This window comes from Herpailurus yagouaroundi, unplaced genomic scaffold (genome assembly GCF_014898765.1).
Source record: "Herpailurus yagouaroundi ecotype Mexico unplaced genomic scaffold, PumYag 198, whole genome shotgun sequence".
In the NCBI taxonomy this organism is placed as follows: domain Eukaryota; kingdom Metazoa; phylum Chordata; class Mammalia; order Carnivora; family Felidae; genus Herpailurus; species Herpailurus yagouaroundi.
In genome coordinates, this window is record NW_024412429.1 from 23,752,679 (window position 1) to 23,777,086 (window position 24,408).

The 24,408-nt window shown below is 41.9% G+C and overlaps 1 protein-coding gene across 2 annotated transcripts in view; it reads left to right on the forward strand.

Annotated features, from left to right (window-relative positions):
• HIVEP2 (HIVEP zinc finger 2) overlaps positions 1–24,408 on the forward strand; it is a 91,338-nt gene that overhangs the window by 62,963 nt on the left and 3,967 nt on the right. The window contains exons 3-8 of one of the 2 annotated variants that reach the window (XM_040449013.1): positions 2,956–3,000; positions 3,761–9,312; positions 10,298–10,452; positions 14,466–14,641; positions 18,644–18,745; positions 19,531–20,426. In XM_040449013.1, the coding sequence (XP_040304947.1) occupies positions 4,144–9,312; positions 10,298–10,452; positions 14,466–14,641; positions 18,644–18,745; positions 19,531–20,426 (6,498 nt within the window). In that variant the 5' untranslated portion in view covers positions 2,956–3,000; positions 3,761–4,143. Of the gene's footprint in view, positions 1–2,955; positions 3,001–3,760; positions 9,313–10,297; positions 10,453–14,465; positions 14,642–18,643; positions 18,746–19,530; positions 20,427–24,408 lie in introns of those variants that run through there. The other variant, XM_040449012.1, reaches the window with a different exon arrangement.

Sequence of the window (24,408 nt, forward strand, 5' to 3'; positions counted from 1 at the left end):
TTAATGTTTATTTATTTCAGAGACAGAGAGACAGAGCATGAATGGGGGATGGGCAGAGAGAGAGGGACACAGAATCTGAAGCAGGCTCCAGGCTCTGAGCTGTCAGCACAGAGCCTGACGCGGGGTTTGAACTCACAGACCGCAAGATCATGACCTGAGCCGAAGTCAGAAGCTCAACCGACTGAGCCACCCAGGCACCCCAAGGAAGTGGCATTTTTGAGGCCACTTTCTATACTCCAGCCATGCAGAACTCATATATTCTCCCAGGACCATGAAAATTTTAAGCATGGGAAATATTGAAGTCAAGTGACAATATTTAGAAGAAAGTATTGTTGAAGATGCAGTATTTTAAGTTATGATAAACTGACTGACAGAAGTGGATGGGAGAAGTGAGACCTTATAGGCTTGGGGGTGAGCCAAAGCTGGGTTTCATTCTGGTTCTGAACCATCAACCTCCCTTAGGATCATACTCTACTGTAAAACAGGTATAATACATACTGCAAAGGGGAGTCATGAAGATCAAATTAGTTAACATATATGAAGCTATGTACCAGGCACAATATAGTAAGTACACAATAAACAACAAGCATTATCATTGTTATTCCTAACAATGGATCTGCAATCACAGGTCAACACCGTGGGAAAATATGAAAAACAACTTAGAAATTATTCAGTTCAGGGACTCCTGGGGGGCTCAGTTGGTTAAGCGTCCACTTTGGCTCAGGTCATGATCTCATGGTTTGTGGGTTCGAGCCCCGCATCAGGCTCTGTGCTGACAGCTTGGACCCTGGTTCCTGCTTCAGATTCTGTCTCCCTGTCTCTCTGCCCCTCCCCCACTTGTGTGCACGCGCGCGCGCGCTCTCTCTCTCTCTCTCTTTTAAAAAAAGATTTTAAAAAAAAGAAAAAGAAATATTCAGTTCAAGCTCTGACTCCTAGTTAAGGAAAGATGCAAAATACTCCTGTCTTGAATTGAAAATACACTTTACTCCCATTTTAGAGGGTGCTATTCACCTTTACAAGTCTGACAGCAGTTGTGTCTACATGAACCTTAAATATTTAGTTAGTTAAACAAAAATTCAGTCAATTTGGGTTTGACACTGCACATTCTTCTTGTTAGCATGCTTGCTGTAACTGACCAAAGTTAATTTGCATTACACTATTATAAGGGCCTCACTTCTCATTCAGCTTTTGTCTTTTTTTTTAAGTTTATTTATGTATTTTGAGACAGTGAGCACATGCCTGAGTGGGGGAGGGGCAGGGAGAGAGGGAGAGAGATAGAATCTCAAACAGGCTCAGGTGACAGCAGGAAGTCCTACATGGCAGTTTCATCTCACAAACCATGAGATCATGACCTGAGCCGAAATTAAGAATCAGACCCTTAACTGAGCCACCCAGGCGCCCCTCAGTTTTTTTCTGTTCTTTTTTTTTTTTTTTAATTTTTTTCATAATGTTTATTATCTTTGAGAGAGAGAAAGAGAGTGCGAGCAGGGCAGGGGCAGACAGAGAGGGAGACACAGAATCTGAAGCGGGTTCCAGGCTCTCAGCTGTCAGCACCAAGCTCTAACTCACGAACCTGGAGATCACGACCAGAGTCGAAGTTGGACGCTTAACCGACTGAGCCACTCAGGCGCCCCTCGGTTTTTTTCTTATTACCTATAAAGGGATGCATAGGAAGATCACTGTGCAGGGAAAATCCAGTCCAATAGTAAAATTTGCCAGCAAACCGAAGTTAATGCTTGTTGTTTAGTTTTTCAGCTACTGCATTATAAATTTGTGGCTCTTAGCAGAAGGAACTTTTGTTGTCTTGCTACAAATATATGGGGGCTGCTGATTTCTCACCCAAAAGTCTTTTCATTCCCGTGGGAATTGCCATGTTCTTTCCCTTTCCTAAGTGCACCTGCCATCACCACCATCACAGCAGCAGTCTGTCTTAGGGGGCAAATTGGACATAGAAGTTAGACCGGTACAGAAAGAAAAATCACCAAAAGTCATACGGTGAAAAGTAGAAATTTCTTTCCTGCCCCTTCTTTTGACTCCCTGATTCTACTTCTGCAATTTAATTTAACTGGAGTTAAAAGCTGTTCGGCATCCCTGCAGAAATGCTCTGTTTATCACCTGTTTCTCTTTTACACACATGGGATTATTAAATGCAATGAGGTTTTTTTTGTGTTTTTGGCGGGGGGTGGTGGGGTTTTGTTTTTTGTTTTTTGCTTTTCAACATCCAATATTACTATCTTCTGGATGAGTTCCTATATCAGCACATACTGCTGTGCTTTATCTTTTTAAATGGCTGAGTTTTATGATGGAGTCATAACTTACTTAAGCAGTCCTTGTACACATATCTTTGTGCACTTGTACAGGTACATCCGTAACGATAAATTTGCAGCAATGGAATTTCCGGGCCAAAGGGTATGTGCTTTCTTACTTTGATAAGCACCTTCATGTTGCCTCTCAAGGAAACATCTCAACTTTCATCATAGGTGACACAGTTGAGCACTGAAGTACTCAGAATCCTCTGGCCATTTGCTTATGGAAGATGAGTATTCAGTTAAGATCTAATTGTTTCCAAGTTGTCAAGTTTCCCTGCGCTATTCACAGCCATCCGGAGGACTCCTTTATTTGTTGTGATGTAAATTTAAATGTGCAAACCTATAGGTTCAATAAAAAACCCTACTATTCTCAACTTTTTAATATCTAAGGGATCAGAACCAGGCTAATTGTGTCAAAAAAATGATGTTTTGATATAATAATCTTATATATTAGAAAATATTACTCTAAAGCTTTTATAATTTTTTCTGTTTTTGGACACATTACAAAGCAGTCACTTATTAATCTTCTCTTAGGGTACATAGCATTGTGAGCTCTATATATATGAACTTTAATTTGACATCTATGTACAGCTGTGCTGTGGTTTAATGAAACAGTTTTTCCTAACTGCCTTTATTTTCTACCCAGGAAGCATCAAGACAATCATGTCCATGAGAATGCTAAACCATTCAGGTAGTCATTACATTTTTAAACTGTCCAAAAATATGTTTTGTTTTTTATATTATGAAGGCTTTATAATAGTTTATTTGGATTCACTTTACCACCTTTGCCAAAGTTCTGGGACAATCTTTGATTCTTATGGCTTTAGCCTAGCTCTCCTAATCACTGCTTTAAAATATATCTGTATTGTATGTTAATATAAATATGGATGTATGTAAAATATATTCTATATTTAAATATTAAATATATATGTAATATATTTAATATAATATTTAAAACATATTTAGTATTTACATATGTTTTATATGTATGTTTTATTTTGCATATAAAATATATTTATACATATATATATATTTGTCTATAAAATATGTCCATATAGAGAAATCTGTAGTACACTTAAGCAGGCACGTCATACAACTTGGTCGGAAATAGCTCTAAATTTATTTTAATGAAAGCTTTTAAAAATTTTATGATTTTATAAATAATATCTATCAAAAGCTTTCTTTTAAATACTTTTCTAACCAAAATTAAGGAGTATTTAAAAGGATGACCAAAATTAGAGCATTGAAGAAATCTAGCTTATGACTTAATGCCATGTTTGACATTAATATCCTTTAATTGTGGAACTAAGGTAACAGCTATAAAAAGTATCCTTGGAGCATAAAAAAATCATTTTCAATTTATCCAGGGTCAGGCTGGCTATTTAGGATTGGTTTTGGTTTCTAACTTGATAACTGTTATGACAATCTCTTTGTGTTTCTTTTTCTTTCAGATCGTTTTATCTTAGTGAAACTGGCAATTGAACTTTGCTCTAGTTGATGGGCAAAACTGCTCCCAGACTATTCATCCCAATTTCATGCTAGTTGAAAATCTTCAAATGCCATAAGAAATCTTCACAGATTTGCACTTAGCTTTTGGATGGACATTTCTACAATGGAGAGAACTGTGTTATAGCCCTGGTCCAAGGCCGTTACCATCTCATGCTCATAAGACTACGGGGTGGGTGTGGCAGGTTCCAAAGAGAAGGAGCACTCGGCCAGTTTGCAGACACCCTGGACCATGGAAGCTAACAAGCTTTGAAAAGCACAGCTTTGAAGACACTCCATGAGTCTGCATGGCTTTCAAGTGAACTAGCACTTAAGACCTTGTAACAAAATGGACACTGGGGACACAGCTCTAGGACAAAAAGCTACCTCAAGGTCTGGAGAAACTGATACAGCATCAGGTAGATGGAGACAGGAACAATCAGCTGTTATTAAGATGAGCACTTTTGGCAGTCAAGAAGGACAGCGGCAACCACAAATAGATCCTGAGCAAATCGGAGACACAGCGTCCGCACAACTCTTTGGTTCTGGGAAACTGGCCTCACCTAGCGACGTGGCACAGCATGTCACAGAGAAGCAATACCCACCGCCTCGTCCGAGCCCTTACTCATGCCAACATTCACTCTCTTTCCCTCAGCACTCATTGCCACAGGGGGTCATGCACAGCAGCAAGCCACATCAGAGCCTCGAAGGCCCTCCGTGGCTTTTCCCTGGCCCTTTGCCGTCCGTTGCCTCCGAGGACTTATTTTCTTTTCCTATACATGGCCACAGTGGTGGTTACCCCAGAAAAAAGATTTCAAGCCTGAACCCTGCTTATAGCCAATACTCTCAGAAAAGTATCGAACAGTCCGAAGATGCTCACAAGAAAGAGCACAAACCCAAAAAGCCCGGCAAATACATTTGCCCCTACTGCAGCAGGGCGTGTGCCAAACCAAGCGTACTGAAAAAACACATCAGGTCCCATACTGGGGAGCGGCCATATCCATGTATACCTTGTGGTTTCTCTTTCAAGACAAAGAGCAATTTGTATAAGCACAGGAAGTCACATGCCCATGCAATTAAGGCAGGATTAGTCCCTTTCACAGAGTCAGCTGTATCTAAATTGGACCTAGAGGCTGGTTTTATTGACGTAGAAGCAGAAATACATTCAGACGGTGAGCAGAGTACAGACACGGACGAGGAGAGCTCTTTATTTGTTGAGGCTTCTGAGAAAATGAGTCCCGGCCCACCGATCCCGTTGGATATTGCCAGCCGAGGTGGCTATCATGGGTCACTGGAAGAATCACTGGGAGGTCCGATGAAAGTGCCGATTTTGATTATCCCCAAAAGTGGGATCCCTTTACCTAACGAAAGCTCTCAGTATATAGGCTCTGATATGCTACCGAATCCGTCACTAAATACTAAGCCTGATGATTCTCACACAGTTAAACAGAAACTTGCACTAAGACTGTCAGAGAAAAAAGGACAAGATTCTGAGCCATCTCTCAACCTTCTGAGCCCGCACAGTAAAGGAAGCACTGACTCCGGTTACTTCTCTCGCTCAGAAAGTGCGGAGCAGCAAATAAGCCCTCCGAACACAAATGCAAAGTCTTATGAAGAAATCATCTTTGGAAAATACTGTCGGCTTAGTCCCAGAAATACACTCAGTGTTACGACCGCAAGTCAGGAGCGTGCCACAATGGGTAGGAAGGGCATGATGGAATCATTACCTCACGTAAACACCAGGTTAGATGTCAAGATGTTTGAAGATCCTGCATCACAGCTGATCCCAAGCAAGGGAGAGCTCGACCCCAGTCAAGCAAGCATGCTGAAATCCACGAAATTCAACAGTGAATCCAGACAATCCCAGACTATTCCGTCATCCGTCAGGAACGAAGGAAAGCTTTTTCCTGCAAATTTCCAAGGCAGCAGCCCAATTCTCTTAGAAGCTCCTGTGGACTCTTCACCCCTTATTAGAAGCAACTCGATGCCAACTTCTTCAGCAACTAATCTTAGCATTCCTCCTTCTTTGAGAGGAAGTCACTCATTTGATGAAAGGATGAGCGGCTCCGATGATGTGTTCTATCCGGGGACGGTGGGGATACCCCCTCAGCGCATGTTAAGGAGACAGGCTGCATTTGAGCTGCCCTCAGTACAGGAGGGGCACATGGAGGCAGAACACCATGGCAGGATGTCCAAGAGTGTCACAGGCTTATCCTTGAAGGAAAAGAAATTGATTTCTGTGGACCGCATGGGGTATGACTACGATGTCTGCCGGAAACCCTACAAGAAGTGGGAAGACTCTGAAACACCAAAGCCAAGCTACAGGGACATTTCCTGCTTAAGCTCTTTAAAACACGGGGGTGAGTATTTCATGGATCCCTCGGTGCCATTGCAGGGAGTGCCAACCATGTTTGGAACTACTTGTGAAAATAGAAAACGCCGGAAAGAGAAGAGTGTGGGAGATGAGGAGGACACCCCCATGATCTGCAGCAGCATCATGAGCACTCCCATGGGCATAATGACTTCGGATTACGACCCCAAACTGCCGATGCAGGAAGGCGTAAGAGGTGGATTTGTCATGGCAGGACATGAGAACCCTTCCCATGGTCACTCGGAGCGCTTTGACCCGTGTCGACCCCAACTCCAATCTGGAAGTCCATCTCTTGGGTCCGAGGAGTCACCCTCAGCCACCGATGCAGATAAGATTTCAGACCTGGCGGGCAGGAAACCTCCTGGAAATGTGATTTCTGTTATTCAGCACACAAACTCGCTGAGCCGCCCCAATTCATTTGAACGGTCTGAGTCCGCTGAACTGATGGCTAGCGCACAGGACAAGGCCTCTTCACCTTCCGAGACCTGTGACAGCGAGGTTTCAGAAGCCCCGGTGAGTCCAGAGTGGGCTCCACCTGCCGACGGTGCTGACAGCGGGGGGAAGCCATCCCCTTCCCAGCAGGCCCAGCAGCAGCCCTACCACGCGCAGCCCAGGCTGGTTCGCCAGCACAACATTCAGGTTCCTGAGATTCGAGTGACGGAGGAGCCTGATAAACCAGAGAAGGAGAAAGACGCCCAGAGTAAAGAGCCGGAAAAGCCCGTGGAGGAATTTCAGTGGCCCCAGAGAAGCGAGACCCTTTCCCAGCTCCCAGCTGAGAAGTTGCCACCCAAAAAGAAGCGTTTGCGACTTGCAGACATGGAGCACTCTTCAGGGGAATCCAGCTTTGAATCCACAGGCACGGGCCTCTCCCGCAGCCCCAGTCAGGAAAGCAACTTGTCCCACAGCTCCAGTTTTTCAATGTCTTTCGAAAGAGAGGATGCCATTAAGCTCCCCGCACCTCCTAAGCCAGATGAGTTTGGGAAGCATTCAGAGTTTCTGACCGTCCCTGCTGGGTCGTACTCTTTGTCCGTCCCGGGCCACCACCACCAAAAAGAGATGCGGCGCTGCTCGTCCGAGCAGATGCCTTGCCCTCACCCAACGGAAGTTCCGGAAATCCGGAGCAAATCATTTGATTACGGGAATCTGTCCCACGCTCCGGCGGCAGGGGCATCGGCCGCCACGTTATCCCCGTCGCGGGAGAGGAAGAAATGCTTTCTGGTGCGGCAGGCTTCCTTCAGTGGCTCTCCGGAGATCGCCCAGGGGGAGGCTGGTGCAGATCTGGGTGTAAAGCAGGAGCACATGGAGCACCTGCACGCGGGCCTGAGGGCCGCGTGGCACCCTGCCCCCACCTCCGTGCTGCCTCCCCTCCAGGCAGAGGACCCTGGGAAGCAGATTGTGGGTCCTTGTGCCCAGCTGAGCTCAGGTCCGCTCCACCTGGCCCAGCAACAGATCATGCACATGGACAGTCAGGAATCCCTGAGAAATCCCCTGATACAACCGACATCCTATATTGCAAGCAAGCACTTGTCTGAACAGCCACATTTGTTTCCACATCAAGAGACTATTCCGTTTTCTCCAATCCAGAATGCCTTGTTTCAGTTTCAGTATCCTACCGTCTGTATGGTTCATTTACCAGCTCAGCAGCCTCCCTGGTGGCAGGCACATTTCCCACATCCCCTTGTGCAACACCCTCAGAAGAGCTACGGCAAGCCTTCTTTCCAGGCAGAAATCCATCCTAGCTGTCCCTTAGAGCATGTTGCAGAGCACGTTGGAAAGAAATCTGCTGAGCACGCACACCCGAAAGAGCAAACCTACCCGTGTTATTCAGGAACATCAGGGCTACACTCAAAGAACATTCTTCCGAAGTTCCCGTCGGACCAGAGCACCAAGTCACCTGATACTCCCTCTGAACAGGTTCTTCAAGAAGATTTTGCCTCTGCAAACGCTGGGCCTTTACAGTCCTTACCGGGAACAGTGGTTCCTGTCAGGATCCAGACCCATGTCCCGTCCTACGGGAGTGTCATGTACACGAGCATTTCTCAGATACTTGGGCAGAACAGTCCTGCGATTGTCATATGCAAAGTGGACGAGAATACTACCCAAAGAACACTGGTGACCAACGCGGCCATGCAAGGGATCGGATTCAACATTGCCCAGGTGTTGGGGCAGCACGCAGGCTTAGAAAAATACCCCATTTGGAAAGTACCTCAGACCTTACCCCTTGGCTTAGAATCCTCAATCCCCTTATGTTTACCTTCCACCTCGGACAGCGTGGCCACCCTGGGGGGTAGCAAGCGGATGCTTTCTCCAGCCAGCAGCTTGGAGCTCTTCATGGAAACGAAGCAGCAGAAAAGGGTCAAGGAAGAAAAGATGTATGGACAGATTGTTGAGGAGCTCAGTGCTGTGGAGCTAACCAGCTCAGACATCAAGAAGGATCTGTCCCGCCCACAGAAACCCCAGCTGGTTCGACAAGGTTGTGCTTCTGAGCCAAAGGATGGCTTGCAGTCAGGGTCATCTTCCTTCTCTTCACTGCCCCCTTCCTCATCTCAAGACCATCCGTCTGCCAGCCTGTCCATGAGGGAGCCGTTCCCGCCCAACTCCAGGGCACCTCCTCTAGGCCAGAAGTCCAGCGGGCCTTCTGAAAGCAGAGAGTCCTCAGATGAATTAGATATTGATGAGACGGCATCTGATATGAGCATGAGCCCTCAGAGTTCCTCATTGCCCGCCGGAGACGGTCAGCTTGAAGAGCACGGAAGGGGCCAGAAGCTGCCTGTCGGCATGCTGGTGCACATGGCCTCTGGCCCAAGCAGGAAGATGGCAAACTCAACTCTTCTTTTCACGGACGTGGCAGATTTCCAGCAGATTCTTCAGTTCCCCAGTCTGCGGACAACAACTACTGTGAGTTGGTGCTTCTTGAATTATACAAAACCCAATGACGTACAACAGGCCACCTTCAAATCCTCAGTTTATGCTTCATGGTGCATTAGTTCCTGTAACCCAAACCCATCAGGATTGAACACCAAGACCACTCTGGCTCTTCTGAGGTCCAAGCAAAAAATCACTGCAGAAATTTATACTCTGGCTGCTATGCACAGACCTGGAACTGGCAAGCTTACATCATCAAGTGCATGGAAGCAGTTTGCTCAGGTAATGAATACCATTTCCAAAAGCACCGTAGTGTGGAGTTGATTGTTGAGCAGAATACATAGTGAAGGACAGAAGGTCTAAAACATACAAGGGAAATGAAGGTCAGAGCTGAGGGAACCCTCTATGACACTGATCTCCCTTTCTCAGTAAGAGAAAAAGCCAGTGGCCAGGCATGCACTATGTTTTGGGGGAGTCCCTCTTTCGGCCAGCTGCCATGGAATTCTACCACTGGAATCGATTCCTTTGGGTTCTTCTCTCTTCTGGCCTGTGTTAGTGACCTAGCCGGTCATATTCTCTTTTGATATGAAGGATCCATGGGATTGTGACATGTGGACATAGGACATAGAACATTGTGAATGTAGGAATGGACACTGAGTGGAAAGATCAGGAAGGAGGCGGATGGGTGTCAGAACTGAGCTTTGCAAACTTCAGAGGGCTTATTTCCAGTGACAGTACTTTTTACTAAAATTTATTGTCTCTATTTTTCCCTCAAAACTCATTTTTTCCAGGTGATTATCTGGTTTGTTCCTACATGAACAATTAATACCTTACATGTCAAATTGCAAAAATACTAATAGGGGCACTTTGGAATTTTTCCTAAATTATTAATGAAGCAAATAGAGGATTTAAAAATAGTTTTTACTTAATTCAGTTACCATTTCCCTTCAGTTTTTGAAAATATTTCTTTAATTGATAATGTTTTGTTACTTCAGAATATAGAACATGTTTTCTGTTTTTATTAGCGTTGCGTAGATTAAGTGCCAACAGAGGAATATTCTTTTTTTTTTTTAACAAAATGTTGAATAATTCTGTAGAAACTGTATTTCTCTGATTTTATCCTTAGTGTCCCTTGTTTTACGTAGCCAGGCCATGGCCTTTTAACATGGAATTTAGGCTAATTTTCAGAGGTCAGAGGAGAGCAGGTATGTGGGCTGCTCCTGTGTCTTAGAGAAAGCGTATGAAATGATTCTCTTTTTTCCTACAGATGAAACCTGATGCATCCTTTTTATTTGGCAGCAAACTAGAAAGGAAACTAGTTGGAAATATCTTAAAGGAAAGAGGGAAGGGAGATATTCATGGAGATAAAGATATTGGATCCAAACAAACGGAGCCAATCCGAATTAAAATCTTTGAAGGAGGGTAAGGAAATATGTGCATGTGTAAAATATTCAGTTGTAAGTCAGAGCAAATGGTCACGAATGTATGCACGGGAAAAAATAGTACCTATTCTGGTTGGGTATAAGGTGGATTCCTTCTCTATTCACATTTCTGAAGTCTGGCTGGCAACAGATAATGAGTCATGCGCTTGCTTTCCACGCTTACTTTCAATGAAAATGTCCCCGTTATATATGGTTTGAACTTCTGCTTCAAATTTCCACGCCTCTCATGCAGTATGAAATTGACTATATTTGTGGCCTCATGATGTCGTCAGGTTTGTTCATGCTTTAATATTATTCTTGTGGGCATTTTGGTATTATTAATGGATATTTTTATTCTGTGCTAACACAAATGCAATCTTGCACACTCATGTATAATCCTAGGAACTAGTTAATTTGATTGTTCATTTAATTGCTTTTACCAGATATTATTGGGATTTCATCATTTCCATTAGTGTCCTGTTTCTGTTCCAGGATCCAAGCCAGGGTACCACATTGCATTGAGTTGTCATGTTTTCTCTGTCTCTTCTGATTTCTGGCAGTTTCTTTTTCTTTGGGAATTTCCTTTTCTTTTCATTTTATTTTAGAGAGAGAGTGTGTGTGTGTGAGAGAGAGAGAGAACAGGGGAAAAGGGCAGAAGGAGATGAAAAGAGAATATTAAGCAGCCTCCACACTCAGCACAGGGACAATGCGGGGCTTGATCCCACGATAGCAGGATCATGACCTTAGCCGAAATCAAGAGTGGGATGCTCAACCGACTGAGCCACTCAGGTGCCCCTGGGAATTTCTTTTTAAGTGTTGAATCCTGAGTTGTAGAAATACAAGTAATAAGGCTCAATGACTTTGATATCTGTACAGTAAAGAAAAATTACTCATATGTGTAATGTCTAGTTTTAGATTTCATTAGAATTGTATTGTATCAGGCTCCTCGGTCACATGGGAGAAAAATCTCAGACTTATGCTATTAAAATTTAAAAACTTTAAAGCATACTAATCACATTAGGGTGATTATGTTGTAACTAGCCTTATCTCTGCAATAGATCTGTAATTTACATGTTTCCATGAGCACAAATTTGTTCCAGTTATAGTTGGAAGACCGAATAATGTTATCTATTTAATTATAAAATGTTGACTGTTTAGTGATATGAAATATCTATTTCCCACATAGATTTACCAGTTTGGAGATGAATTATTAAAATTGTTTTCCTCTTGGTTTCAGCCCCTTTGGATGTCCAGTATTTTCACCACTAAATCCACAATTGTATGGAGTCTTAAAGTTGGTCTTGATATTTTTTTGACATTCCTCATCTTTTAACACAAATGAAAACAAAACAGATGTTATCTTTCCTCAGAAACTGAGATGTCCTTGTGAATGAATCCACACCCTCATATTCAGTAGTCTTCCTAGTAGTGCACTTGTACTAGATGAGCAATACTTTATACTTTATACTTTGCTTTGGGGAAGTCATCTCTACTAATGAAGGACACAAGTGAAAGAGCGTATATGAACATATTATTGCTGTGGTTTGATGATCCACAAGGACGGTGCCCATATATCATTTCTCCCCCCTTTCATTTCCCTGTGGTATGGGCTACATCCCAGTCATTTCTTAATCTGTGACCCGACTTCGGTCTGGTGGTGACCAGGTGTTCATTCCAAGCAGTGTGTTACTGCCTCTTAGTTTGGTGATTGCAAAGTGATAACTTGAAAAAAGAAGTATAACTGACCACATTTTTAAGTGTATATGTTCTTTATATTACCCAATTCCTAGGTTTAAACATACCTTTTGGGTTTTTTTCAAAATACGTTAATTCTTGTATTAAGTAGAATCTAAGGTCTGTAGACCTGTTGCATGGTAGATATTTTATTTTTACAGATTTTTCAAATACATAGTTTCATTTTGTACTGAATTTGACTGTTTACAGGCTTGGTCAGCTAAGACATTAAAAATAAAATGATAAAGGCCCCTGGGTGGCTCAGTCAGTTAAGCGTCCGACTCTTGATCTCAGCTCAGGTCTTGATCTCAGGGTGGTGAGTTCAGGCCCCCATGTTGGCCTCTGCACTGGATGTGAAGCTTATTTAAAAAAAATAAAATAACATTATATTACTTGAAGATAAAATGCATTTCCCATCAACCATGATGATGGGCTACACTAAGCTTAAGGTATCCTTCTGTGAAGAAAACTAGCTTTCTATAAATTTATTTGTTTTATTCTGTATTTCTTTGGTAATTTTATCTATTTAGGGACAGAGAATAGTGAAATTAAACAGTGAAAGATCTTTTGCATCTTTTCTACTTTGTTACAGAAGACAATGTAAAATGAAACTTAAAGTTCAAGAAAGTTTTGAAGAACAAGTTGAGGTGGGAAGTTCCTTGTGACAGGGGAAAGATTTAATGAAAAAACATACAGAATTGACTATTCATATTTTTTTTTTTTTTTTTTGGGACAGAGAGAGACAGAGCATGAACGGGGGAGGGGCAGAGAGAGAGGGAGACACAGAATCGGAAACAGGCTCCAGGCTCTGAGCCATCAGCCCAGAGCCTGACGCGGGGCTCGACCTCACGGACCGCGAGATCGTGACCTGGCTGAAGTCGGACGCTTAACCGACTGCGCCACCCAGGCGCCCCAACTATTCATATTTTTGATACTACTTAATTCCCACCTGGATTAGTAGTGACCAAAAAGTAAATAATGTTAACACTGAATAGCATCCATAAAAGAGTTAGTATTTAAATATGTGGGTGGATTTTCTCTCTTAAAAATCCTTCACTGGATTGGATGAATGAAGTTGAATTTTCATTTCTGACAATACAGAAGTGTGCAATACTCCTAGAATGTAAAAACAAACAGACAAACAAACAAACAAACAAAAAACCCCATAAATCTAGTGCCTTTAAGTAAATCCACAGTGAATTAGGGCATTTTATATGTCAGTTTACATTTTGGAATTATAAAATGAGCCCCTTGAAAAGAATATCTTTCCAAGAATGACATTAGACCCATAATTCTAGCCTCGCTTTGATTTAAAAGATAATGATATTCACTGAATTATTCAGTAGAATGTTACTGTACTCTATGATTGATCCTGTTTCATTGTAGTCTGAACAAAATATGATAGTTGAGCCCTGGGTAGGTTTCTTCCATGGATTATCACAGTGAATACCTAAGATTTTGTTCATCTAATTGATTTGACTAAACTAGCTGACCTCAGACATCCTTTCAAACCTCTCTATTAAATTCTTCTGCAAACAAATGCAAATTTGGTTGAAAAATAGAATCTCTAGTTTTTATTATGTAACATAACAGTACCTACCAGAAGCTACTTGAAATTTGGACTCCACTTTAGTGCAAATTCATGGTCCTTGGGAAAGAGCGGATCAAATCTGTAGACAACAGTTGGTGAGCTCAGCTCAGCCCGTGTAAGCTAGAAATTTGGGAGGCACTCTCATGCCAGGATTGTAAAAATAGAGCAAAGACTTGCAATGAAGAATTCTATTATCGGTTTTACTTATTTTAGCATATTTACAGGCATGTGTGTGTGTGTGTCTGTTCTGCTTACACGTCTTAGACGATATAATGTTAACGGATGATATATGATGATTTGAATATGTTGGTATAACTTTTTGGATATTTCTTGTGTGGAGGCTGTACTAGAATCCAAAAGTAGTAAGGCACAACTCTGAAACTCTCTGAGTCTTATGGAAGTCCATTGGAATTGAACACCTATATCCCAAGTCCACATATCTTAATAGGGGGACCCATTCCATTTTGAACACCATGTAGAAAATTACATTTTGCTTACAGTGCCAAATGTGTCATCTGATTCTTTCAGGAATTTACTGCGTAAACTTCTCAGGTTTCATAGAAGTAGGGTTGAATAATTGTTTGTAAAAGACCCTCATAATAATTTGCCTCTCAAAAGATTTGCTTCTGGTTTGATACATAAACCACTAAAGTATTTGAAAACACACTGCATTCCCTTTTTCTAAACAGGTATAAGTCAAATGAAGATTATGTATATGTCAGAGGACGTGGACGTGGAAAGTACATTTGTGAAGAATGTGGGATTCGCTGTAAGAAGCCAAGCATGCTCAAAAAGCATATCCGCACTCACACTGATGTCCGGCCATATGTATGCAAGTTATGTAACTTTGCTTTCAAAACGAAAGGTACAATTATCATCTTTTTAGACGAGGACATACTTTTCTTATGGTTTCTTTGGATTCTAAATACCATTTTATAACTGTTATTGACAGTAAGATGGTTTTGTGAGTGAAATGTATTTTCTCCCTTATGTAAGTAATCAAAGGATACACATGAAACAGCAAGGCTTCTTTTATGACTTGAGTAAGAGCTGTAGACTTAGTGCCAGGCAAGTTGTTTCCGAAGGAAGTGGCTAAGAATTGCCCGCATTGCTATTGCTATTACTTCATGTTAGAAATGTTGTGCGGTCTAGATAATCTTTGCACCAGTATTGAAATACCACAGGGAGACAATCCATGCAGTGGCATTAGAAAAGCAAGGCAGCAGCTGGGAAGAAAACATGTGCCCATGGTCAGTTTCAAGATTATGAATAATGTAGAGACCCACAGACTCCCAGGTGGGCCCCTCCATCCACAGTTGCATTAATTATGCATAGAAATTTGATAGCTTGTGTTCCGTGTATTTATCAGCACAGAGACAATTTCTTACTCTCAGGCCACAACTGTGAATTTCATAATATCAGGACTTGCCCTTAAAATGATATTCTTTCTTTTAAAAGAAAAATCTGGTTGTTTTTTTTTTTACAGGTAGGTTTATATGAAAATATACAAGAAGGTTGTTTTGATTATAGTTTCTTCATTTTATAAAATCAAGGAAATGTTCTTGATCCCAGTGTTCTCAGATTACAGAAGTAGCGAATTAGAGGGGGTTTGACTTTTGGAGAAGTACGTCTTACTGCTTGCTGCAGAAGTACTTTAGCTATCATGGATTTTTACCCCCTCATTAAGCTCGTATGATTTCCTATGTTTTAACTTTAAATTTGCATACCAGTTACTCTGCTCCACTCCCCATCAAGAAAAATAATAATCAAATAAAATAATCTTTGGTAGGGAAATATGTACCAATTTTCTCCTATAGCCCAAATCCTAAATTGTCTCGTTGGTTTCTCAGAAGTATAAATGTGTAGACTCCCAACATACCTGTTTCTTCTTTACTAAAAAGGTATCTGTAATACAGGGATGCTTTCTTTGAAGGCAGATAAAGGAGGGGGGAGTGTTCATTTGCATTTCAAAAGAGATAAACTTAAGGTCATTTAAATACCATCCTCCTTTGTACAATCTAGCCTTTTATTTAGAACTTCACTGAGAGACTCCCTAGGACAGAAGAAAATATAAACTTTGGTTCTATAACCTGCAAATCCGCCAGTCATTACAACTGCTTTATCTTCACGGGGTACAGGAGTTTGCTGTGTGAGACGCTGGGTGACGGGAATGGCCGTGTGAGACGCTGGGTGACGTAACACCACATTTCTAGGTTTTTAAAAATCAAATTAAATTTGGCTCTGCATCATTGCCATGGAGCTTTAGCAGGAAATCATTTATTCTTGGTCATTATTGGAGTTTCCTTGTCACCCTTCAAGAATGTGTAAATGTCTCAGAATCTTAAAAAGAGCAAAATATCCTGGGGAACCCCTCGAATTTTCAGTTGAAGTAACTGTTGTTCCACCCCAAGCCCTGTGAGCACAGACCCTCAGTGCTCTCAGAGGACCAGCACCTATGGAAGTCATGCCTGCCCACTCCTTCAAGAGCCCTGCCTAGCCAGTCCCTTCCCCCTCCTTGCTAGAATCCCTTCAGAAGCTCAAGACTTAGGTCAACCAAAGCCAGAGTGGAGTTGTTTCAGAGCCAGATTTCTAACCGTTGCAGGATGCTTTTTACCTCAATATCCAGGGTTCTTTGTCTCGCCTCTTTGAAAAATGAAGAGGTAGACACAGAATAAAATGAGCAGCAGGCAAAAGTTTATATAGGTGATCAGAAAGTAATAGCATCAAAGCTCTCTTTGCAGAGAGGGGGCATTCAAAAGTGAATGTGCACGACAATAGGCAAGGGTCCTAGTTTAAAAGGTTCTGTTCAGGCCCTCCTTCCCTTCCCCCTTGTTCCTTCTCAGGTTTTACGGTTGTTGGGGTTGTTGGCTGGATAACTCTAGGTGCTGGGTTGTCCATTCCTGATTGGCTCCTTTCCATTGTATGAGGGGTGGTCTCTGGCCGTACCATTCCTTGTGGGTCATCGTTTTATGGCCTACTTAAAACTTTTGTCAAATCCCTGAGGGCAACCTGAAGGAGAGTAGGTGGTGTCTCTTACATTCTTAAGAGGGACCTTACACCTGAGGGGCTTTGCTATGGTCAGACCCTCCCAACATTGTTCCAAAATATGTGTTTTTCCCCACCCTAGGACCTCAGGTCCTAATCTTTCCCTCTCTGCCAATTTTATCCTATCTTTTCCCATCATATAACTCCAAACCTGCCCTGAAGATGAGAGCCCAAAGCCTGACTGCCTATTGAAGTGGAGAAAAGAGAGAAAAATAGAGGAGAAACACATATCAAGATCTAAATAAATGATCTTGACAGCCTAACACCCAGCCACATACACAGATTACATGTACCCTTGCAGAAACAGGTGATTTCCATTAATTTATATATTCATTATATATATAAATTATATATATTCAGATATATTCATTAATTTATAGATTTAGGAATTCTTGATGATCTGTCTGTAAAAATGTTGGCTATCAGTGTGCCCGGGTGGCTCAGTCGGTTAAGTGTCTGATTTTGGCTCAGGTCATGATCTCGCCATTCATGGGTTTGAGCCCTGTGTTGGGCTCTGTGGTGACAGCTCAGAGCCTGGAGCCTGCTTCAGAATCTGTCTCCCTCTCTCTCTGTCCCTCCCCCATTCGCGCTCTGTCTCTGTCTCTCAAAAATAAATAAATAAATATATAAATATGTTTGAGATCTTTAAAATATTTTTAGACAATTAATAGCAGTAGGGGCCTGGAAATATTTTTATGTTTGGAGTTACCAAAATAGCATGTAAAATTCAGAGGTATATAAGCAATAAGTAAAATACTAAGTAAATAAAGTAATATAAGTAAAATAAACAACAGTGTCCTGGCTAGAATTGTGGCTCATATATCACATTACTGATAGGCTAAACAACTCTACAAGGGAACAAACTATTTTCGCAGGCTAAGAGTTTCCACTTAGATTCAGTAAGCCTATTCTTAAAAATAAAGCATTTACTGGTACATTGTTACAGCATCATGAAAGGGCACAGATAATAATATGGCGCTTACAATTGAACTGGTTCCTGTGTGTCTTTGGATAAGTTATATACATGACGTGGACTGAGATAGGTAGATAGATAGATAGATAGATAGATACAAAGATAAAGATAGAGATACACATATAATTTCATAGAACCTAGGTCAAAGGTTGACAGAAAACCTTTCTTTTTCCTTAAAACAATGGGAGTTTCAAGATAAATAGGGAATATTGTAGAACTTTAGAAACTGCTGTCGTGAAGTTTGCTAATGTATACCAGACAGATAGATGCTAAACACTGAGTATAATGTTCCCTATAAGTAGTTAGCTAAGTTATTTGTATGGATCTTTGAATATGTCTACAAGGTTGGCTTTCAGATAAGGTTGCATAATTTTTTCTTCTGACCAGTGAGAAGCCTGCGAGGCTGATCCAAATCTGATCACTGCCAAAAGTCTGGGGTCCAGGATGTGTTGATAAGAATGTTTGATCTGAACTTTCTCTAAGATGTGTGACCCGGCTTATGTCACCGTGTTTGTATGGAAGCCTAGGAGGCTGGCCCATTTGAGCCTAAGATATTAGATCTCTTCTCAGTCAGGAAAGTCTGGGATTCCCAGTCTTGGCTGGGAGCCTACTCTTGAAAAGGTATGACCCTATGCTACAAGTTCTCTGGAATGAGGGAGACTTGAGATGAGGCCAAAGTTCTGAGTGGTTGATATGTTCAGGAACCAGATAGTTCCTCCTAAGTTCAGGACAAAGGGTGGTGGGTAGACACAAATCTATGCTATTTCAAATTAGTTCATTTCTAATTTGGGAACAATCATCACCTTCTTGTCATCAAGTAATTCCTCCTTTTTTGCCTGTGTTTTCTAGGAAACCTAACGAAGCATATGAAATCTAAAGCGCACATGAAGAAATGCTTGGAGTTGGGAGTTTCAATGACATCAGTGGATGATACAGAAACCGAAGAAGCAGGTACTTCAAAATTTAGTTGACTGACCTCTTCACTCTGCACACTGGAGCTTTGTGCCTGGGGTGGCAAAACAAGTTTTGATATTTAAGAAAAACTGATCCCATTGCATTTTATTAAATATGAAATAGAGAAAGGAATCTGACATGCTGAATTGCTTACAACATACCGAGAAGAAATAAATCCATTTCAGTTCTGACTGAAAGGGATAAAAAGGCCTCACTATAAAAACACTTCTATCTAGAACCGTAAAGCAAATCTAATTATACTTGCATTGTGACAGGAATTTAGATTTTATGAAACTTTGGGGAAACTTGAAAAGCAATTTAATGTATTATTATTCCTATCAAGAGGAAAAGAAATCCATCATTAATCTGAATAGAAAACCTGAGGTTAGTCAGGATTCCTGAGATATATCACTTTTATGTAAGTTTATATCCACAGAGACAGGTCTTCACTTTCTTTTTCTTCCAGCCTCATCAGTAGCAGCATTATCCATTCTCATTTGTTGAGGGTTTTCTATGGGCTGTGTGACATCTGAGATATAAGGTGTCACTCTAGAGTTCTTTTGTTGGGTGGGGATGAGTCGGATTAGTTATTAAAAGACAAGAACCCGTGTAAGGTCTCCCACCCAGATGAGTCCCCAGTGAGTATTAAAGGAGTTCAGAGATGGAACCGTCTCTTGGGGCTGCAGGGTTGGAGGAAAGCTTTTGGAAAGAGATGGGGTCCAAATTAACCCCTAATCTTGACATTTGAACCTTGATCTCCACTATCTGTTCAATTGTTTCAGAAACTATGGAAGATTTGCACAAAGCTGCTGAGAAGCATAGCATGTCCAGCATTTCAACTGATCATCAGTTCTCAGATGCTGAAGAATCGGATGGTGAGGATGGAGATGATAATGACGATGATGATGAAGATGATGATGACTTCGATGATCAGGGAGATTTGACACCAAAAACAAGATCAAGAAGCACCAGTCCTCAGCCTCCTAGATTCTCATCCTTGCCTGTGAATGTTGGCACCGTGCCACATGGAGTTCCTTCAGAGAGTTCCCTGGGGCATTCTTCATTGATCAGCTATTTGGTCACTTTGCCAAGTATTCAGGTTACTCAGCTGATGACGCCAAGTGACTCATGTGAAGATACTCAGATGACAGAATACCAGAGGTTATTCCAGAGCAAAAGTACAGACTCAGAACCGGACAAAGACAGGTTAGACATACCTAGTTGTGTGGATGAAGAGTACATGTTGTCTTCAGAGCCCAGCTCCTCTCCGAGGGACTTCTCACCCTCAAGCCACCATTCCTCACCAGGATATGACTCTTCACCCCGTCGAGAGAATTCACCAAAGAGGTATCTGATACCCAAAGGAGATGTATCACCCAGAAGACATTTATCACCTAGGAGAGATCTGTCACCCATGAGACACCTTTCACCAAGAAAGGAAGCTGCGTTGAGAAGAGAGATGTCACAGAGAGATGTTTCACCAAGAAGGCATCTGTCCCCAAGGAGGCCAGTGTCACCTGGGAAAGATATCACGGCAAGAAGAGACCTGTCTCCCAGAAGAGAACGAAGATACATGACCACCATAAGAGCGCCATCTCCCAGAAGGGCTTTATACCATAACCCACCATTGTCCATGGGGCAGTATTTGCAAGCAGAACCAATTGTATTGGGGCCTCCTGTAAGTATGATTAGCTTTCTCTTTCTCACGTCTAAAGCCAAAGCATATTGGAGCCTCTTGATAATATACTAGTGTGAAATTTGCTATAACATGGGTGTCTCTCATGGGGAGTGGTGAACTTGGTTACTGAAAACAACAGGAAGACATTTTCTCACATGCTGTTGTAGCTAACATGGCTGTGACATTACCCCAAGTGTAGTAATGCATCAGAGCAGTAGTGTGTTTCCAACCGGGAATAGGTGAGGCTTTTCTAAATGCTTTCTAAGCTTAACTGATTACGGGCATGAGTTGAAACCTTTACACGAGTAGGAAAGGTGAAGTCTTTGGAATGACATGGCTACGTAGACACATACTCTCAGGGCCATTTGGGTGTCAGTTATAGAACTTTGCTGGGCAAGGGTCAGCCATTAGCGTTGGCTTTCGATACCTTTCTTTTTTTTTTTTTTTTTTTCTTAAATAAACTCATCACCTTGCCCACAGTGAGTGGACATGTGAAGCTGGTGAGTGACTGGGAGAGGAGAAAGTGACCTCCTTGGTGTATTGTAAGTCAAAGGCATGAACCTATCTGCTTTTCTTGCCATTACTACTACCTTCTGCTACCAAATGCACTTGCTCAGTGAGATGGTGAACCCAAAGTTTAGAGACCCCAGGGAGAAAGTTTCAGAGAGTTCTATGGTACGCGCTCATTATAAGTTTAAATAACAACAGTAACAATCATGGGTTAAATTTAGGTAGTAGGTCTAATGCAAATCCATAAAAAAGCATCTGTCCTGCCCCATTCCGTGCCCTGGCAGACCTTGATGTTTCTCAGTTTGTATGGGATTTTTTTTGAATGAATGAAGCAGACACTCAGCATAGACAGATGAATGATACCTTTTGAATTTCTAAGCTTTAAATGTATTTTTGTTTTCTGGTCTCTACTTTTTGCTGTTCTCTCTTTGCTCAAGGGTTTCTATTGTGCGGCTCAGCACTGTCCTGCCAGCCGAAGGCACTATCCCCTTCCAGCTCTGTCTTCTCACTGCCCTGGCGGCCAGGTTCTTCCCTCTCGTTGCCTTTTTGCCACCTTGAGTCATGAGCTTAGGTTATCATTTTTAAACTTCAGGAAAGGTCCCTGCTGCAATCCATTCCCCTTCCTCCAACACCCTCTTTTCACAACTGGATACCAACTTAATCTCTATGGTGCAAGTACTACAGAAACACACATGCGATCAAGACGTAATTTATTTACCAAGCTACTGAATTAGCAAGCTAAGAAAAAAGGTGCATTTCCACAGGTTTTTGTGTCTTGGTAGGGTGTTAAGTAGAAAAGAGGGAGCTTCTGAAGTCAATGCCACTGTGGCATAAAGAGTCATAGATTCACAAATCTGACACATGCCAGGATATCACATGGGGTATAAAATGCTTTCTCTGGTATAGAGCAACGATGTTGGCAGAGCATGTACGATGAGACTCTCCTGTACTGGCCTTGGCCAGGTGGACTGAGACTAGGGTATTTGTGAAAATTTGGGGCATGTTTAGTCAACTGTAGTGCCAAAAATATAAGCCTTTAGTGTCAGCACACCTTGGTTATTAAAAACTAATAGCAACTAATTCAGTCAACCCGGGCAAAGGAATTGAAGGGAGTGGACTAAGAAAGTTCATCTAAATTTTGGACATATGACCAGAAAGTTAGGAGGAGATTGGTTTTATTAGTCATTGAGTTTGCAACCAATTGTTTTTTTATACTGATTCACCTGGATATTCAGTACAAATATTCAACTTTACCATTTATGAAGGCCTCTATTACTCAGCTCAATTATCTTTAGAGCATTTATGGCCTGCTGCTTTGTTCACGTGATATGAGGGACTAGATCAGGGAATGCTCTCTGAAGAAGGGGCAGTTGGTCCAAAGCACTTCCCATTTAATGTTTTATCACACCATTGTTGAAGGGCAGAGGAAGATGTTTATCTTTTAGTGCTGTGTGAACAAGATTTTTGTTGCCAGGGCAAAACAGAATTGATGATAGTATGAGAAGTAGCAATCTTCTGGTTGCTCTATTGAATGAGAGCTGCACCTTGTCTGAATAATGTTGAAAATACTAAATTAGAGTAGCCCTAAAAACAAACAGTTTTCATGGAAATTCTCTTAGAAATACCTTGTCTTGTTGCTTGACATTGGCCAAGAACTAATAGGTCAGTGACTGTGGCATGAAAGGATCTTCTAGTCCAGCACGGCACACTCATCCTGTGGCTCAGTTTGGAGTGGGAGTACCTAGCAAGCAGGTTTGTAGGCGATGAAACTCCCTCATTGGAATCCTACTTCCCTGCTGTTTCTGCCCTTATGCTCTCAGTTTAATTTTAATATAGATAGATGATAGATGATAGATAGATAGATAGATGATAGAAAAGGAAGAAATGGAGGAAGGAAAGGAGGAAGGAAGGGGAAAAGAAAAGAAACGAAACAAAAAGAAAAGAGAAAAGAAAAAAGAAAAGAAAAGAAAAGAAAAGAAAAGAAAAGGAAGGGAGAGAGGGAGGAAGGAAAGAAAAAAGAAAGAAGTGGGAAAGAAAGGGAGGAAGAAAAGAAAAGAAAAGGAAAGGAAAAGAAAAGGAAAGGAAAGAAAAGAAAAGAAAAGAAAAGAAAAGGAAAAGAAAAGAAAAGAAAAGAAAAGAAAAGCAGTGAAAAGGGAGGGAAGGTAAGAGTCTTTCTCATCAGCAAATATTTTTGAAGGTCGAATACGTGTGGCTCAAGGATGATGATGAAAAATTTTTATGGTTTCTGGCCTCATCTTTTTTAAACAAAAAATTTCCTATTCCATTTTTAAAGTTTAAGTAGATAAATTAGCAACGAAGAGAAAGGAAGATGTGTCCCAGTTTCCAGTATGTAGTATACAAGAACACTGTGCCTGGTCACAGAGTCGACATTCAGTCCTGTCCCTTGCTATCTGCGTGATCTTGATCGAGTCACTTGACCTCTCGGCCACAGTTTCTTGATCTGCTTGTGGCAGCAGGGAGGCGGGCCAAGCAGATTTCCGTCCTTGAAAGAATTTGCCATTCAGCGGTGCGGAATGCTGTGAACTGACAGCCTCCTGCTGTTCCTGCCATCAGGACAGGCCTCAGTTTTCAAACTGAGGCTATACTCTCCCCTGCAGCCCCCAGCCAGTGACGAGCCTGGATCAGTCCCAGCTGAGCACCTGCTTCCTCTCCTCTCTACCTTCACACGTGCGTCAGCTCCCCTGCCTCCTCCTCCCCGCACTGAACTACTTGCACTCCTACCTCCTTCTTTGCGTTTGCTTCCAGAGCACCTCCTGACACTCTTGAAAAGATGAGGGGTAACAGAGCTGGGACAGGGAGTACCTATACGTACGCATAATACAACCCACACGGGTCCGTTATTCCCATTTCCAAATCAAGGTGTTTCTCACCAAGATTGAAGTAAGATGAGAGTTTGTTCACCATATCACGATGATAAGGTTCAGATTACAAAATAGGGCTGCAAATAAGGTAGAGAAGTCTTAGAGCTTCTCTGGAGGGTGAAACGGGCGAATGCAGGGACAGAAGCTGTGTGGCGAGGCCTGGTAACGTTTAGAGCAGTGCAAGTAGTGACATGGTAAAAATTCTACTTTCAGGCGGACTTCTGTGGTTGTAATCATTAATTGCTGGTCAGTAAAGATCCGAGTCTTTGGGGATTGAGGTTCATTTGATTATCTTCCAAGATTATTATTCTAAGTATCCCAGTACTTCCACCGTAACTGGTGTTTGTTGTAGGAAATATGCCATTTTCTAGATTAGAGCAAAGGTGAGAGGGATTTATTGTTGTTGTTGTTGTTGTTGTTGCTGTTGTAGCAGCTTTTAAATAAGTCTCATACTGTAAAATTCTCACCTTCTTTAACTTGTGGGGTTATTGTGATTATAGCATTGACGATTTCATTTCGTCCTCTACACTTCCAGGACAATTCATTTGTTTCTAGCTTGAATAAGGCGTAGCCCCAAACAGGGTAAGGGC